Source organism: Rhinolophus ferrumequinum, chromosome 11, assembly GCF_004115265.2.
Source record: "Rhinolophus ferrumequinum isolate MPI-CBG mRhiFer1 chromosome 11, mRhiFer1_v1.p, whole genome shotgun sequence".
Classification (NCBI taxonomy): Eukaryota; Metazoa; Chordata; class Mammalia; order Chiroptera; family Rhinolophidae; genus Rhinolophus; species Rhinolophus ferrumequinum.
Window position 1 is genome coordinate 13,180,271 of NC_046294.1, and position 17,143 is coordinate 13,197,413.

General features: G+C 36.4%; 3 protein-coding genes across 3 annotated transcripts; all 3 read right to left on the reverse strand.

The window, feature by feature from the left end:
• Positions 1-1,109: 1,109 nt before the first annotated feature.
• On the reverse strand, positions 1,110-2,045 carry LOC117029647 (olfactory receptor 140-like). The gene has a single exon (XM_033118871.1). The coding sequence runs from the start codon at positions 2,043-2,045 to the stop codon at positions 1,110-1,112; it is 936 nt and encodes a 311-aa protein (XP_032974762.1).
• An 8,554-nt stretch (positions 2,046-10,599) lies between these two features.
• LOC117031182 (olfactory receptor 4A15-like) lies at positions 10,600-11,600 on the reverse strand. The gene is given in 2 exon segments (XM_033121592.1): positions 10,600-10,983; positions 10,986-11,600. Coding segments are annotated over 2 exon segments (954 nt in total). The 5' UTR covers positions 11,556-11,600.
• A 2,393-nt stretch (positions 11,601-13,993) lies between these two features.
• On the reverse strand, positions 13,994-14,917 carry LOC117030719 (olfactory receptor 4A15-like). The gene has a single exon (XM_033120934.1). The coding sequence runs from the start codon at positions 14,909-14,911 to the stop codon at positions 13,994-13,996; it is 918 nt and encodes a 305-aa protein (XP_032976825.1). The 5' UTR covers positions 14,912-14,917.
• Positions 14,918-17,143: the final 2,226 nt, after the last annotated feature.

The following is a 17,143-nucleotide window of genomic DNA, read 5'->3' on the forward strand; positions in this document are numbered from 1 at the left end:
CCAGTGAGTTTGAGAAAGGGTTATCTGTGAAAAGTAACATGAGTTGGAGTGTTACAGTCAGAGAAGCTTTGCTTTATAAAGCTTTGCTTTATAGTAATGTAGAATGACCTGGTATTTTCCATGTACACAGAGGAGCATTATTGCTGAAATATGTCGCTATATGTGAGATAAGGCTACAACAAACTTGGTATCATCTTTCTTGTAGCGTAAAGTAAATCTTTAAGACTGCTGATAAATTTATTATTTAGAAACATAAATATGTCACAGGCAACTGTATTTTATCTAAAAGAAAGTAGGACTGCAATTTGGAAGACATGGATTCAAATTTTGTAGCTGAAACTCTCAGATGTACGAACTCAAACAAGTAAATTAGAAAAAAAAAATCCCTTGTCTTCAATTTTCTTCTCTGTAAAATAAGGATAGTATTGGAACTACCAATTTAGTACATAGATACATCACCTACAGATAAATCATATGTACAGAGCAACAGTTTTGGAACGTAACCATAGGCCTTTTTGTTGAGATCAAGTAAAAGAATGTTTACCCTTGTCACTTCAAATGGTTCCTCAAGTCTTTGTATGAAAAAAAACAACTTCCTTTATGTTCAAGAAAAACTGTGAGCCATAGGACATTTAAGAAAATAAGACCAAGTTAAAAGTAATTTCAAAGTTTCTAGCTTATTATTTTTGTGCCAAGAAAAAAATTTTGAGATAGATTATGAATTATTTTTTCCTTTTGTGGGGGGGTGGTCTCTCTTTTTGCTTTGGGCAGATTCATAATGCCCCCCCCAAAAAAAAAAAACTCATCAGTGATTTTCCCATTCCCCAGCTGTCCCTTCCCCATATAGCTAAGAATTTTTATTCTCATTTTTGCTCTACCACAAGATAATGAAAAATAAAAGAAGTTCTGAGACCAAAGTCCTATGAAAAAGCCAATTTCAGCCAAGTAACATATGTATAAGGAGTTTAGTAAAGGATCAGTGAGACACGGGAGAAAAACATACTCTAGAATCATCAAACTATGCATTTATGGCTGTTCTTTCCATTGTGTATCCTGAATATATGTACGTATATCTATATGTATGTATGTATATCATTACGTTCTTGGCTTTATGAACAGCCTGTTAGTCTCCTCTTCAACAAACTCCTCATGGCATTTTTCACCTCTGTGTTTCTCACTGTGTAAATGATAGGATTAAACATGGGAGTGAGGATTGCAAAGAACACAGTCACCAACTTGTCCACAGGGTAGGTGACGACAGGACGCATGTAGGTGAATATGCAAGGCACAAAAAAGAGTACAACTACAGTAAAGTGGGAGCCACAGGTAGAGAGGGCTTTGCGCCGTCCTTCGGTGCCGTGGGATTTCAGGGAGCTCAAGATGACTATGTAGGAGATGAGCAGCATGGAAAAAATGAGCAAACACATGGCCCCACTGTTGGCTGCCACTACCATTCCGAGCCTATAGGTGTCGCTGCAGGCAAGTTTCAGCAGTGGGAAGAGATCACACATGAAGTGGTCAATGACATTGGGACCACAGAAGGGCAAGTGGACTATGAAAAGAATCTGTACAGTGGCATGCAGTAGCCCCCCAATCCAGGCTACCATCACCAGGAGGCGGCAGAGTCCCTGTCGCATGATGGTCAGGTAGTGCAGGGGTTTGCAGATGGCCACATAGCGATCGTAGGCCATGACAATGAGGAGGAGGATCTCTGACCCTCCCAGGAAGTGCTCCACAAAGAGCTGAGTTAGGCAGCTACCCCAGGAGATGGTTCTCCTCTGGTACAGCAGGTCGATGATCATTTTGGGGGTGGTGACAGAAGTGTAAGAGGCATCTATGAAAGACAAGTATGTGAGAAAGAAGTACATGGGAGCCAAAAGTATGGGGCTGAGGGAGATAGTAATGACAATGAGCAGATTGGCCAGCACGGTAAATAGGAAAATGAACAAAAAGACAATGAAGAGAACTTTCTGCAAGTGTGGATTCTGTGTGAGTCCCAAGAGAATAAATTCAGTCACATTGTTGGGAGGCATGAGGCGATCCATTCAGGAAGTATCAATAACACCTTCCTGGGCCTAAGTTACCTACAAAGAGATAAAGAATGACACCTGTGAATCATGAAAGGATTGTAGTCTGAACTTCATAGTTCAGACACAGGACAGTCACTGTAACTGGGGAGCATGTCCTTGGCACCCCTCACCCCAGTAATTGTTTCAATTCTTTCTCACTTTCTCCATAATGCTTTCCAACTCTTCAGACACCTAGTACCTGTTACCTATAAAACATCTATAGGGCAACATTTCATATATAATTTACTCAGATCTGGATTGAGATCTGGATTCTCCTTCTGGTTCCAACTCTCAGTGACGTTGCTAAGTCAGTTCAGCACCCCATGCTGACAAGCCCTCCTCTGTGTCTGTGAGCTTACTTATCATTACTGTCTACTTTATGAGAAACATAAATAAACTTTTGAGAGGAAGCTGCATTCCAGTTAATAGTTTCTGACACATTTTATAGGGTAAGTATAAAAATATTAATTGCCTCTAGGAAAGAGCATGTTACTGAGGTACTTTACTTTCAGGATAATTACAGTGTTAATTTATATTTTTTATTCCTCAAAATTCTGTTCCAAATACAATTTTAATACAGTGACGTGATGTAAATTTACAGCTTCAGTAGGCTGGAATTAAAAAAAAAAACTATTGGATAGGTGTTCAATACATGAGGATTTATCAAGCAAAGAAAGCCCTGTTTTCAAAGTTTTAAAAATAGAAATTTAATGCACAGAATGGAAAGAAACAGTCTATAGATAAGATAAAGTACTATACATCTATACATAGGTACACTCACAAACACATATAAAATCTATTATTTCCTATAAATACTTATTACACATTTAGTTATTCAATATTTTTTGCACATTTACTATGTAAATTAATGTATGTTGGTCCATATAAAGTCATGAAAAGTGTACGTGTTAAATGCCTTCAGGAATCCATCCCTCAACATTTTATAACCAAACAGCGGCAGCTCATCCACCCAGATATGAATGATCCTCCCTCCTCCTTTAAGGTTCTGCTATAGGCATTCTCATGCCTCCTTCTCCCACCCTCCCACCCTCCCATACCATCCATCAGCCATCATTCCTGGTTACAAGATAGATTGGTTAATTCCTGGTTAATAGAATGAGGACATTGGGGGACATAAATTTACCGAAAGAAAGAAAAGAAAAAACATAAATCTAACAAAATATATTCTGCAAAAATTATTTCTTTTCCTTTTAAAGGTAAATGGATGAAGAGCTTTATTTTTAATTACCCAAAATGAAAACCATACACATATGTGAAAACAAAGAGCAGCAGCCTCCCCACTTACTCTGAGGTGGACTCGCCCAACAGATCAGAAAAGATACAGTGCACACAGTAAGAGTAAGATAGAATCAATGAAAGTGATTCAGAAATAACTATGAATAGAAATTACTTTGTCTTTTTCCTGTGACTTCACAATACTCTGTCTAGGAATAAACCATAAAGGAAAATATTTTAAAAAGACAAAACTCATTATGTACAAATATGCTCAACACAATTATTAAAAGCTGTGGAAAATTAGAAATTGCATGGAATGTACAAAATTAGAGAAATGGATAAGTAAAATACAGTGCATCTCCTTGAATAATGCATAGTTTTAACAGAGATATTTATAAAAATTTTTGCAATATACGAAAGTTCTTATGTTGTAATATTAAGTGGGGAAAATTTGGACGCAAATTTGAATACATAATGTGATTCTAACTAATTTAAATGCATATCAATAAAGAAAAAAGACCCCAAAATATGTTTAGTTCTCAGTTGGTAGTATTACACTCATTTATATCTTTCCTGATGCTTGACACATTGAAGAAGGTATTTAATTTCAGATTGGTGGTTTGAGGGGTGATTATATGATTTGTAAGATCCATTTAAACCCGAGATTCTAAAATTATATGATTTTCTGGGGGGAAAAATCTCACCTATGAACTTGTCTGACATAGCTCCACGGCCAGGGCCCCAGGCAGCTGTTAGTACACCAAGAAAGTTGTAAAATGCCAACTAGCTCAGCTACAATAAGTGTCTTTGTTGACTTGTAAGTGGCCTCTTTGGCTAAGTCCTTTGTCTTGAGCCTTATAAGTGCTACCACATATCCTATTTGTAGGCAAATACGGTAAACTTTCTTGGCTGTGGCTAATTAGACCTCATGGGGGGGGGGGGATTTCTCCATCATTAGCAGATCTTGCCAAGTACCCAATTATTTCACATAAATGCACATCAGAAGAGAACTTTTATAATGTTCCTCTTTAATGTTTAACTCCCTCCTTAAGTCTACATGAAGACAAAAATGCCATGACAAGAAGAAAAAAGTTGACCACTTATGAATTTGGATATTTAATAACAAATGAGCTAAATATGGAGTTTGTATATTTTGATATTGGATAAATTAAACATTTAGGTGGGTATTTGGCTTTTAATTTTCTCTTTATAATACTTTGTTTTTTAAATTGATCTACCTTTCATGGTGATCACAATTTTTAAATAGTACGAATGTGTTATGAAGGTAGATTTAGTTGAATTTTCTGACGGACTTGATGTGGATGTGAAAAGAGTAAAACTTCCTTCAAAGTTTTTGGACTACATCACCTGAAGACAGTGTTGTCATTTACTGAGAAGATTTCAAGTCTAGATGCCACAACTAACAGCCAACATTTGCTTGAGTGCTTACAAGTGCCAGACATACTTAATCTTTATATCGTCAAGTCAGATACTATTACTATCCTTTTTTAACAGGTGAAATAACTAATGCTTAGAAAGAGTAAAGAAGTTATTCGATGGAAGTCAGTAAGCTGGGCTGTGACCCCTGACTTACATTGAAATAAAGAGCAAAGGTGATTCTATAAAATGTGTTCAGCCTCTGAAACTCTTGACTATTTACTGTAAAACAAAGATAATTGGCTCAAAGAGTGGCTGTGAGAGTGAAGGGACTACTAGCCTAGTAATTGGCCGAAAGTTGATACAAAGTAGATATCTGGCAATCTCAGCTATTTTAATTCTTATTGAAATTGTTTTAAAAGTGTAGGTTAACATCATTGAAAATGTATGACATTTGACCATGACTATTAAAATTATGTTGTTTCTATTATGCCACTCAAACCAATGAATTATTAAAAACAATGAGAACATGATTGTCTATCATCTATCTGCATGGCTTTTAAGCACCCAGCACAAATCTTTTTCTTCCTTCTTTACCAAAGTGACTATTTGGAAGCTATTTAACACACACACACACACACACACACACACACACACACACAAATTATTAATTTTGGCATTAAGCAGATAGAGACAATGTTTGTTGCATATGATTACAGTTTTAACATGAATGTTAAATATATTCTGAGATAAAGAAATATATTTACTGACAAGTGTTATTCACTGATACTCTTCCCTTTGAACCCATTTATTTCCACTTTATTGCTCAGCACCATCCCTCTTCCTTAAAAAAAAAAAAAAAAAAAAAGATCTCTACTTGTCCACTGCTCTCCATCCCCTTCTTATGTCTCTAGATTGTTCCCCTAGAGTTATCCTTTAATATATAACAGTAAATATTCAAGGAGTAAATCATATTTCTCCTCTATGAGTTCCAGAAAATATTCCTTCAGTCCTTTCTGAAGAAAGACTGGTGAGAATAACCTGAGTAGCCTGTAGGAGACACAAAGCTACCCAGAGGGCCAGGAAATGTGAAGATCCTCATCTGCCCATCAGCAATGAACGTCATGGAATAGAAACCAGGGCGGTTATACTGCAAGAACTTTAACCAGCCTGCTTTGTCATCCTCCAGGCTGAAGAATAAGGGTATGTTAACAGGCAGTACCACCATAGATAAAATAAGGCAAGGAAACAAGTTTTTTCTATGTGAGTCTATGAGAACCAAAGAGAGAGAATCCAGTTTTCTTAAACTGTTTTCTCTCTCGCAAACATGGTTGCCTTGGTCTCCTGGCTTGCTCTTGCAACAATATAATCTAAACATCCTGGAGAATTAATAGAGACATTATTAAATAAGATAGAGTTGCAGTATTATCACAACCAGATAAAATTCACTTGTTCCTTTTATGAAAAACACCGTATTTCTCAGAATCTTTTATTTATTCATTCATCCATTGATCCTTCATTTGCTCTACTGTCCAAACCTTCATTGATTCCCATACTAATACAATAACCATTTACTAAGCCCCTCATGTAGAGAGTTTCCACATTCATAGCTTTTTGAATGAAGGATTCAGCAGGTGTCCTTGAACAAGAACTCTGCGATGTCACCACAAACAGGGGCTGGAATGGGTTCTACAAAGAAGGATGCAGAGACATATGTCTGCTCTCAAAGAGCTCCTGGTCTGTGTTATGAAACACCAACATTCTAATGAAAAAGAGAGAAAACTTGAAAAGTGTCACAGATGCACAGAATATATGCAGAGAGGCCACAGAAGCAAACACAGATGCCCAGGATGACGTGGCACTGGGTCATGCCCTTGTGACTGGCATGTTGACTCAGACACTTCAGCATTTTGCACTGAAGATAAAATCTCTACACTTAGTAGAGATTAGTATTCTAAATGCCTAATCTTGAAAGAACCACCTGAGTTTCCCCTCATTTCTGGAAGCAAAAGACTGTTATTTTTTGTATAAAGAGATTAAGAATTTGGAAGAAATGAGGTTCCAATTCTTTTCTATATTTTACCAAGTAGGATCATCTCAACTCTTGCAGAAAGGAATTCCTTAGGTCTGATTGCTCTCAAATGTGATGCAAGAAGATACAGCTTCCACCAATAACCATGTTTTAATAAATCGCCTCTTTCACACAATAACACACATGGAACAACTCAGAGCACCTCTCCCAGCCATGCTCTGCCTCATTAAGAACCAAACACATGAGTCTACTAAACAATCAATTAGTACAAAAGCTATGTCATGTTAGTGCATTTAAATAAGGCAATCCTTGTTGACTTCAGGAGTTAAAGAAACATTTCTCCAAAATCTTTCAACTTGATGAAAGTAAGCTCATTTATTATATTGTTAAATTTTATATATTTTTGGAAAAATACAGGCACAATGATGTACAATTATGCATGAAAATACACAGAAACAGAACAGAACGGTATTACTTTATAGGTTTATTGTAATGCTAAAACTAACATATTTTTCTTTTTATTTATCTGTATTTTGTATTTTTTATGAAGATCATATAGTATTCTAATTTTAGAAAAGACACTTTTAAAAATTTTTTTAAATACTTTCTGAATGTTCCAGTAGCACTTGCTCATCTCAATTTATTTCCATTTTTGTGCTCTCAGAAACATTACAAGTTCTGAGAACACTAAGAACTAAGGAAATTAGGCCTACTTTCCTCTTGAGAGATGTAAATAATTTGATAAATTATAAAATTCTGTGTGGAGGTTAGCTATTATTATGTAATGATTAAAAATTAATATTGACTGTTACACACATGCTAGACACTAAGCAAAGCATTTTATATAAATTATCTCATTTAATATTTTTTAAAAGAGTCATATGTGGTTGAAAGTTTCCTCCTCCTAATTTACAGATAGGAAAATTGACACATGGATAGGGATAAGCCTTGGACCCTGGACATAGTTAGTGAGGAGCCGACCTGTAGATACAATTCGTCTGTCTGGCCTCCTCTTCATCTTGACCTTGGCCTCACATTACCTCCCACATAAAAACTTACCAAGGTAGTTACCATAATCCTTCTTTAACATCTGTCTTTCAACAAAGGTTTTAAGACTTTCTCATCCCAAGTCATGGAGGCAAAAAAAATGGATTCAAAAACACTTGGGGATTTGAAGTATTTCAGCTTCTTTCTCTGAGAATTTCCCATCTGCCCTCTCAAGGGAATTGAGAATCACAAATTTATTTATTATTTCCTTTGTTACATCAGTTAAGGACATTACTCTCAGTTGGACATTTGTTGTCTCTTTAGTTGCATTTCCTGGGTTTTTGTAACGATCAATGGTTACCATCTGAATACTAAAGCATCTGAAATACTAAAGTGATCATTTCCACCAAGGACATGGTGCTGCTTTTTGCTTACTATTTTTGACAGGAAGATTAATACCAAATACTTCTACTCAGTCCTTCGTACCATGACTTCACTCCAGCGATCAGAGACCCACTATGGAAATGTACGGCTCCTGTAGAGTACATTCAGTCTGACTATATAAGCAGAACTGGTCCACTTTGATAGCTTTGGGTCAGTATTCTTCCAGCTTCCATCTGCATTCTGACCTGTGGACCCCAGTGGCATTCAGCCACCAGGAATGAGTATTAGCTTAGAACCTATTTCCCGTAATCTCCAGAAAGATTTTTGTATTTCTCTTTGCCCAAAGCACAGTTCTCCTGGTAAATGGTCTCAGAAACCTCAAAGAAAGGTTAGGATGAATATTTACACTGTTTGTGGTGACATCACAGAATTCTTATTCAACGATACCTTACGAATCCTTCATTCCAAAAGTTCCAGGGGTGGATGAAACTCTTCACGTCTGGTATTGGATCAGGAGCCATGATTTTCCTGAATTGAATCAGGCCTCTGTTCATCAACCTAGATTAATTTTTATCATCATCATCATCAACTGCTTGGGTTGTCATCACAAAATACCATAGACTTGGGAGCTTAAACAACAGGCATTAATTTTCTCAGTGCTCTGAAGGCTGAAAGACTAAGATGAAGGTGAGGCCTCTCTTGCTGGCTCATAGATGCTGCCTTTTCTCTCTGTCCTCATGAGGCCTTTCCACTGTGCAAACAGAGAGATCTGGTATCCCTAAAAGGACACCAGTTCTATGGGATTAGGGCCCCACACTTATGATCTCAAGAAGGGCCAGCTATTCCAGTTCCCACGGTTCAAGGCTTTCAAGCCTAGGTACCAGGTATATGAGTGAAGAAACTTTTCAGATGACTTTAGCTTCAGCCAATTTCTGACCACAAGCTCAAATGAGATGGTGAGCCAGAAGTACCCAGCTGAACTGCTCAAATTCCTGACCCACTAAAACCATCTGAAATACTAAAGTGATTGTTGGGGTTTTAAGCCACTAAATTTGGGGGTGAGTTTTTCATGCAGCAATAGGATCTGAAACATGGCAGTGTTCTTATTTCCTCCACTAAAGAATAAATGAAGTTTTATGGCTGGTATTTATTCAGTATGCATTAAATAAAAGTAGTCATTAATATAGTTAAATACACTAAGTAAATCCAATTATAAATTGAAAAAGAAATTAAGGCAAAAAAATACCGATTTTATGCCCTAGAATCTATGTTCTGGGTTGACTTTTCAACAAGGAAGCATGTAATGCCAGAGTCTTAAAAAAAATGATTTTTGTAATATAGTATTTGACCCCCAAAACCTCTATAAAGCTATTGCAAACAGAAAAGACACCTTTAATATATCACTTAAGTCAAGAACATGTAATTTTTAGAGAATCGGAAAGGCATTCATTATGTAAAACAAAACAATCTGTTTAGTGTGGGCAGACTCTGGGGCTGTACTGTGATATTAGAGGCTTAAATATGTATTTCAACCATTGGAGGAGGACAATTGATCGAGATGTACAGAATGTGATTGCACAATTTAATTTTTCAGTCCAAAACTTGATCAAAATATAGAAAATCAACCATGTGCTACCATCACAGTATGATGTTGACAAAGTTCATTTCTCCTAGATTTATCCTTAGCTATGAACACATGCTGTGAATTTGTAAATTAATTAATTTGACCAAGACATTTATTTTTACTGTTAGATTAGCAATGTTTTTAGCAATACGAATATTTAATTTTAAAATGTTACTCTCTTGGACTAAAAAGAAACAAGTTCTAAGAGATCACATTTCTATGTAGCAGGGAGGTACCATACTCCACAAACAAGAACCTGAAATAAAACCCAAAAAGGAAAAAAAAGGTCCACTGAATAATCTTAACATGGTATGATTATCTACATAAGGGATTAAACCTATGCAATTCTCCTTCTTTCTAAGGGCTACAACATATTCTACTTCGAGATCTTGAGATTATTATGCTAAATGCAATAAGTCAGAAAAAGTCAAGAACCATATGAGTTCACTGATATGTGGGATATAAAACTGAAAGCAACAAAGGAACAAGACAAGCAAACAAAGAAACAACAAATCATAGAGATGGAGCAGTTTAGTGGTTACAAGAGAGTAAGGGGGAAGGCGGTGGTGGTAAAAGTGGGGAAATGGGGTCAAATATATAGTGATGGAAGGAGATCTGACTCTGGGTAGTGAACACACAATGTGAATATTAGATGATGTATAATAGAATTGTACTCTTGAAACCTATGTAATTTACCAACCATTGTCACCCCAATAAATTTAATTAAAAAAAAGAAAAGAAAGAAAAACATACATAGATACAGATTTTAAAAAAAGATTAATATATATGGCTGTTTCAGAATAATTAAGCTAAACAAGTCAAAGGAAATTATTTTCTACGTGTAATCACTGATAATGAAAGGATTCCTTGATTCTATGAAAGAATAAATATCATGTTCTGCATGAGGAATACAGCCCTCTTCCAACAAAGGCCACATATTTACTCCAAAGTTTCCTCATAGCATTTTTCATTTCTGCATTCCTCAGGGTGTAGATTAAGGGATTTAAAAAGGGAGTTATGAAACTTAAAACCACAGTCATGAATTTATCAATGGGAAAGGTAGAATTGGGCTTTGCACGCAGAAGGATACATGGAACAAAGAATAAAATGGCCACCATTATATGGGACGCACAGGTGTAGAAAGCTTTGCATTTCCCTTCCAAACCATGAGTCTTAAGGGAGTGTAATATGACCCCATAGGAAGCCAGCTGAATGAAGAAGACAGTGCAAATTGCCCCTCCATTAGCGATCAGAAAAAGTCCATTGAGGTAGGTTAGGTATTGGTACAAGCAAGTTTCACTAAGGGGTACATATCACATATGAAGTTGTCAATGACATTGGGGCCACAGAAAGGAAGCTGATAAATAAAGAGAAATTGAACCAACGAGTGAAGAAAGCCTCCAGTCGAGGCCATGAGCAGCACGAGAACACATACCCACCGATTCCTGATGGTCAAATAATGAAGAGGCTTACAGATGGCCACATGTCAGTCATAGGCCATCGCCACCAGAAGAAAGACTTCAGCACCAGCAAAGAAATGTTCTATAAAGACTTGAGTCATACAAGCATGGAAGGAAATAGTTTTTTTCTCGTACAGCATATCTACAATCATTTTGGGAGCAATGGAGGTAGAATAGACAATATCTATAAATGATAAATAAGCCAGAAAAAAGTACATGGGGGACCCCAGGGACTGGCTGGCCATGATGGTCACCATGATAAGCAGATTGCCCACTAGCGTCACAATGTAGATGAGTAAGAATGTCACAAAGAGAACTCTTTGTCCCTCAAGACTTTGTGTGAGCCCCAGGAGGATAAATTCAGTCACATTTTTCCTATTTTCCATGTGCTCTTTTGAAGGTGTGGCAGTCAGGTGTCAGAGGCTGCAAACAAAAGGGCCAATATGAATTTGAGAGGATCGCAAGTTTTATGTCAAAAATGTGATTCCTCACTCAACAGTGTTTGCTCCTCAGGACTCACACAGAGTAACTCTAGAAAATGAGAGTTGGAATCTCCTCCACGATTATTCCATTCATTTCCACAAACTTCTTGCTTCGATTACAATGACGAGACTCCAGTATTCTAACTGGGAGGCATATATGAGTGCACATAACTGAGATGATCTACGACACAACAGCAAAGCTGCTTTCTCCAGAATGTCTCTCACAAAGAAGGCATATTTTACATTATGTAGCGTATGTTGTCTTCTTGAATGCGTTTTGGCCTTCTGAAGTCCAACATGAAAACAATCTCATCTCCAATAGCTTTATTTACATATTTACATAAAGTAGTACCTGATATACGAGCATAAAATTATAGGCTGATGTTTAAATAACTGCCTTTGTGATTTACTTTATTATGAGCTCCAAAAACTGAGGAATAAGTCACCCACAGCAAGGAAAGAACCTGGCACCTCACAAAGCTCATTAAATGATAACTGAACTTTCTTTAATGAAACTAAATTTTAAAACTCATAAGAGAGCAACAGAGCACAAATAAATGTATTAAATTCTTTCCAGCCAAGAAAGAAAGTACAATAAAAGCAATGTTTTGTTTGAGAATACACACAAACACACACACACAAAAAAAAAAAACTAAATTGACATTTCTTACAACCTAGGTTATTGGAGGGGATAAAATGGATACTACCAAAAAAAAAATGGGTGGGTACAACATAGACATTTTTCTTACTTTTCAAAATTTTTTAGAATTGATTATTGCTAACCACAGCTAAATTCAGAATGCCAAAAAAACGGCAGGAGAATTATGAGATAGTATAACCTACCTGGGAAGATTAAGAGATCATCTTCCTGAAAATATAACACCAAACAAAGGTGATCCACATGACGAGATAATATGATTTCCCAATCAGGAAAATGCATAAGATTTCGTTATTTTTCTGTGTATCTGCCTTGTTCACTCAGATTAATTTTATATACTTAGCCTCCCCATAATTAATATTAGAAGTCCAAAGCATCATTCTTCTTCAATCTTAACATGCCAAGCAATATGAAAAAAAATTATACATTTAAAATATTGCAGATACAAAAATGAGATATAGGTATACTTCAAATATTAATATGAACTATCTTTGTGTGGGAAGAAGTGAACCAAGTTTTTATATCTTATTTCTTATTTTATCGCCTGAAATCTTTAATAAACAGTATTAATCTGAAAAGGATTACATTATTTAAGAGAGAAACATGAGAAAAATCTTCCACTACCAAAAATACATTTACAGTACTTACTATAGCAAACTCGTCACATAGAATATAAGTCTATCATATCAACAGACATTTTACACACACAAGCTGAATGTATATTTTTCCAAGAAGTTATAAAAATATTAAAAATATTTTTAAGCAAAATACATATATAGAATTAGGAAATTATGACAATCTTGAAAATATATTTTGATCATTGCAAGTATTCACATAACAAATGTTTGTTTTCAATACATCACTTTTATTGCATCTTTAAAATATCACAAATAAGACAGAGAAATCACTCGACATTTTGGTGTTTCTGTAGCTGGACAGCTTACGTATCATTCATCAGCCTCCTGAACTGTTCCTTTTTCAGAAACATAGATGACATCCAAAAAATTTCTGATACCCTTGTTTTTTAACTGTTGTGGCTTGTTGAATCAAAGCAGCTAAATTTGATACAAGTTCGGTATCATTTTGTTCAAGAATTAATTCATCTTTCTGGGCTTGAGCTATGGAACAAACAACACCAGACCTCATGTGAACCCTGTGGATGTATTTTTCACCCAAGAAATTTTGATTTCAACAAGAAAATCATTCTCCTGAATAAAAACGTTGATGGGGAAGTGAACACACACAAACCTCATCTTACAACTGAAGCCCAATATAACACCCTCAATCAAGTTCTGTATATGATGACAGATACTGTAAACAGTAGCCAGTTTCTTTCTATTTCCTCACCATTTGTCAACCTAGAGCCTCTTCTTTTTCTTTCCAAATATATTGAGTTCTACGCTGATGTGATTGAAGTACCCCCACAGGGTTCCTCTGGAGCCCTTCACAGTAACTGTGGTCCCTTCAGAGCAATATCCATATTTTCTAGACTGTCCACAATCTGATTGGTGAGAATGGTCTTCATCCTCACTGTAGATGCAGCAAAGAGCACATAATAAATGTTTTTCATAATGCCCAAATTATAAAAACTGAGGAGAAACTAGCTACAGTTCAATAATCACACAAGGCTTTCCTGGAAGGAACAATGCTTCCTTGAAAATAAGTGATACATTTCTCTGCTGCTTCATTTTCTTTTTCTGGTCCACAGCTTTTTCATGGCACTTTTCATCTCTCCATTTCTCAGAGTATAGATTAAGGGGTTCAACATAGGGGTGATAATGGTGTAAAACACAGTCAAGGATTTATCAATCGGTAAAGTAGAAGGAGGTCTCACATATATAAAAATACAAGGGACAAAGAAGAGGACCACCACAGTAATGTGGGAGCCACAGGTGGATAAGGCTTTGCGCTTCCCCTCCTGACTAAGATTCTTCAGGGAGTGCAGGATGACCCCATAGGAGATGAGTAACAGCACAAAGATGACCACACAGATCCCGCCATTATTGGCAACCACAGTGATGCCAATAATGTAGGTGTCAATGCAGGCAAGTCTTAATAAGGGGTACATGTCACAGACGAAGTGGTCAATGACATTGGGGCCACAGAAGGGAAGGTTGAGAGCAAAGAGAAGCTGAACTATAGCATGCAAAAAACCTCCCACCCAGGCCAGCAGCAGCAGCAGAATGCACACTCGTTGATTCATGATCGTCAAATAATGCAAGGGTTTGCAGATGGCCACGTAGCGGTCATAGGCCATGACCACCAGGAGTAGAATCTCAGCACCACCAAATAAGTGCTCTATAAAAAGCTGGCTCATGCAAGCTTGGAAAGAAATGGTTTTCTTCTCATGGACTAAGTCTATAATCATATTTGGAGTAATTGTAGTAGAATAAACAGCATCCATAAATGATAAGTAGCCAAGAAAGAAGTACATAGGGGCACCCAGGGTTGGGCTGACCATGACAGTCACAACAATGAGTAGGTTGTCCACCATTGTCACAATGTAGATGAACAAGAACACAACAAACAATATCTTCTGACCTTGAAGGCTCTGAGTGAGCCCCAAGAGGACAAACTCAGTCACATTGGTCCTTTGTTCCATAGGTTCTTCTGTATGTCTTATTTCAGGGCTCAGGACACAATTACCTGTAAATATTTGTATTACTAGTGACTTCCTGAAATCTGAATTAATTTGTTGATTCATTTAACTATTGGCATTATGATTTGTTATGTTGCAGTCCTTTCAGAGATTATAAGAATACAGGGCTGATTAAAACATTGTCCTAACCTCAACCATCTTATAGACTAGTGGAGAGGCAAGTAATTAGAGACATATGTGAGAAAGGACACATTATATACTGAATAGGTTGCCACACGTAGCTTTCCATCTGGAAGCTAAAAAAATTGACAATATAGCTAATACCTTATACAAAAATAAAACTTGATTCAAGTTTTAATAAACAACTAAAGAAAGATTCACTTTCTAGTTAATAAAGGAGATGACTTTCTATATTCTAGGGGTGGGAGAATCTTCTTAACTAATCACTGAAATCCCAAATAGACAATATCAAATTCTGTTAAGAATTTAGGAATAGATACCATAAAGTTGATAGGCAAAAGTAGTTTGGGAAAAACATTTACATTTTAGAGGATATACAAAGAGTTAATATCTAAAATAGATAAGAGATGTAGGTAATTAACAAATGACAGACAAGCACACCAATAGCAAAGTGGGTAAATTACATAAACAGGCAATTAAATGAAAAATATTTTGAAGTGGCCAATAAAAAATATTTAAAATATTATGATAAAATGTAAAATCTCACATGTATATTGAAATTGAAGTTAACAGTTTGCACACTACAATGTGAACTTTGATTTTTGAAAGTCGTTCAATAGAGTTCTATATCAGCTAATTTTTTAAGATTAAACAATGCTTAGAGAACGTGTTAATTGAACCTATCATGAGATCTAGAAATACCTGCCCATTAAATTACCCCAAATAGTTACACCTAAAATTAGTTTCCAGGAATACTACAGTTAGAAAAGATAAATTTATTCCAGATCTTTATAAATGAAAATATTCAAAACAGTAATACAGAATTGAATTAATCCCCATATATTTCAGTAGTCACAAACAATATGGTTGTTTATGAGAATCACATTAGTCTTATAAGACTGTGAATTTTCAAACCATCAAAATCCTCTTGCAAAATGTGAAGCCTACTTCAGAATCTTATGCATAAATGCATACCCTGGGTTTCCTGCATAACGAGAGACCCGTTCAATCTACGTTCTGGGTCGCGGTGCCCTCTTCCTTACCCTCCCCGCACTGGTGCCATCACCGTGCACACGGAGAGCAAGACAACACGTCTCATCACTGGCCCTGAACTGTTTCTATGGGACGAAATTTTTTCATGCTTCTGGGAAATCTGATTCATCTCAGCCTTTCTGATAAAGTCCTGCCTTTCAAATTGTTGGGATTTTCTAAAGGAATATGAATGTCCTGTTACCTAAAGAACTCTGAATCTTGATTGTTCACAGAGACCCAAAATATTCACTGCTGGCAGCATTTGTCCTAATAACAAACACTTTAAATCAACATTTTGATGGGAGAGAAAATTATAACTTCATGTGAATTATTTAGACTAATATTTTACAGTTTTTGTTTTATAGAAACAAAAGATGAAATAGTAAAACAGCCTTTACAATATCATGATGCTTAATAAGTTAGGCTGGCCTGCCTTCATACAGCATTGTTGAACTTGGGTTACCTAAAGGATGGAGAATGGTTTCATATACATACTTTATGTGGTGAGTCGATCATTTCAATTCCTGAAAAAGCCAGTCATGTGAATACCCATACAGACAAACACTCTCTGAGATAAGGACAAAGGCGTGGAAACACTTTATCTACACCGGAACTGCAACAAGGAGTATTGAGTCATTCAGTTGGTGCATCTCCAAGGGTGATTCTTCTCTAATTAAATTCATTGGGACCTTGATCATAATTGTGAGTACTGCACACTCTGCATCTCCAGAGATGCCACCACGATGATCACCATGTAGACTAGCATTTACAGAACCAAGTCCTTGGGAGTGGGCGGGGGTGGGTGGGGCGGGGAGAATCATAAAAGAATAAGTGGAGGTCAAATGACCAAAAGGGAAAAGTCCGGTCTGGGCAGATATGTAATATGTAAAAACTCTCTTTTTTAAATCATGACCTTCAAAATAGGCAGACCTGTTTAAATTTAAGCTATGTCTTTGCCAATGACATCTGAACTGACTACAGAAGATGATGAATGCTAATTTCAGAACAAGTGATTTGAAACTC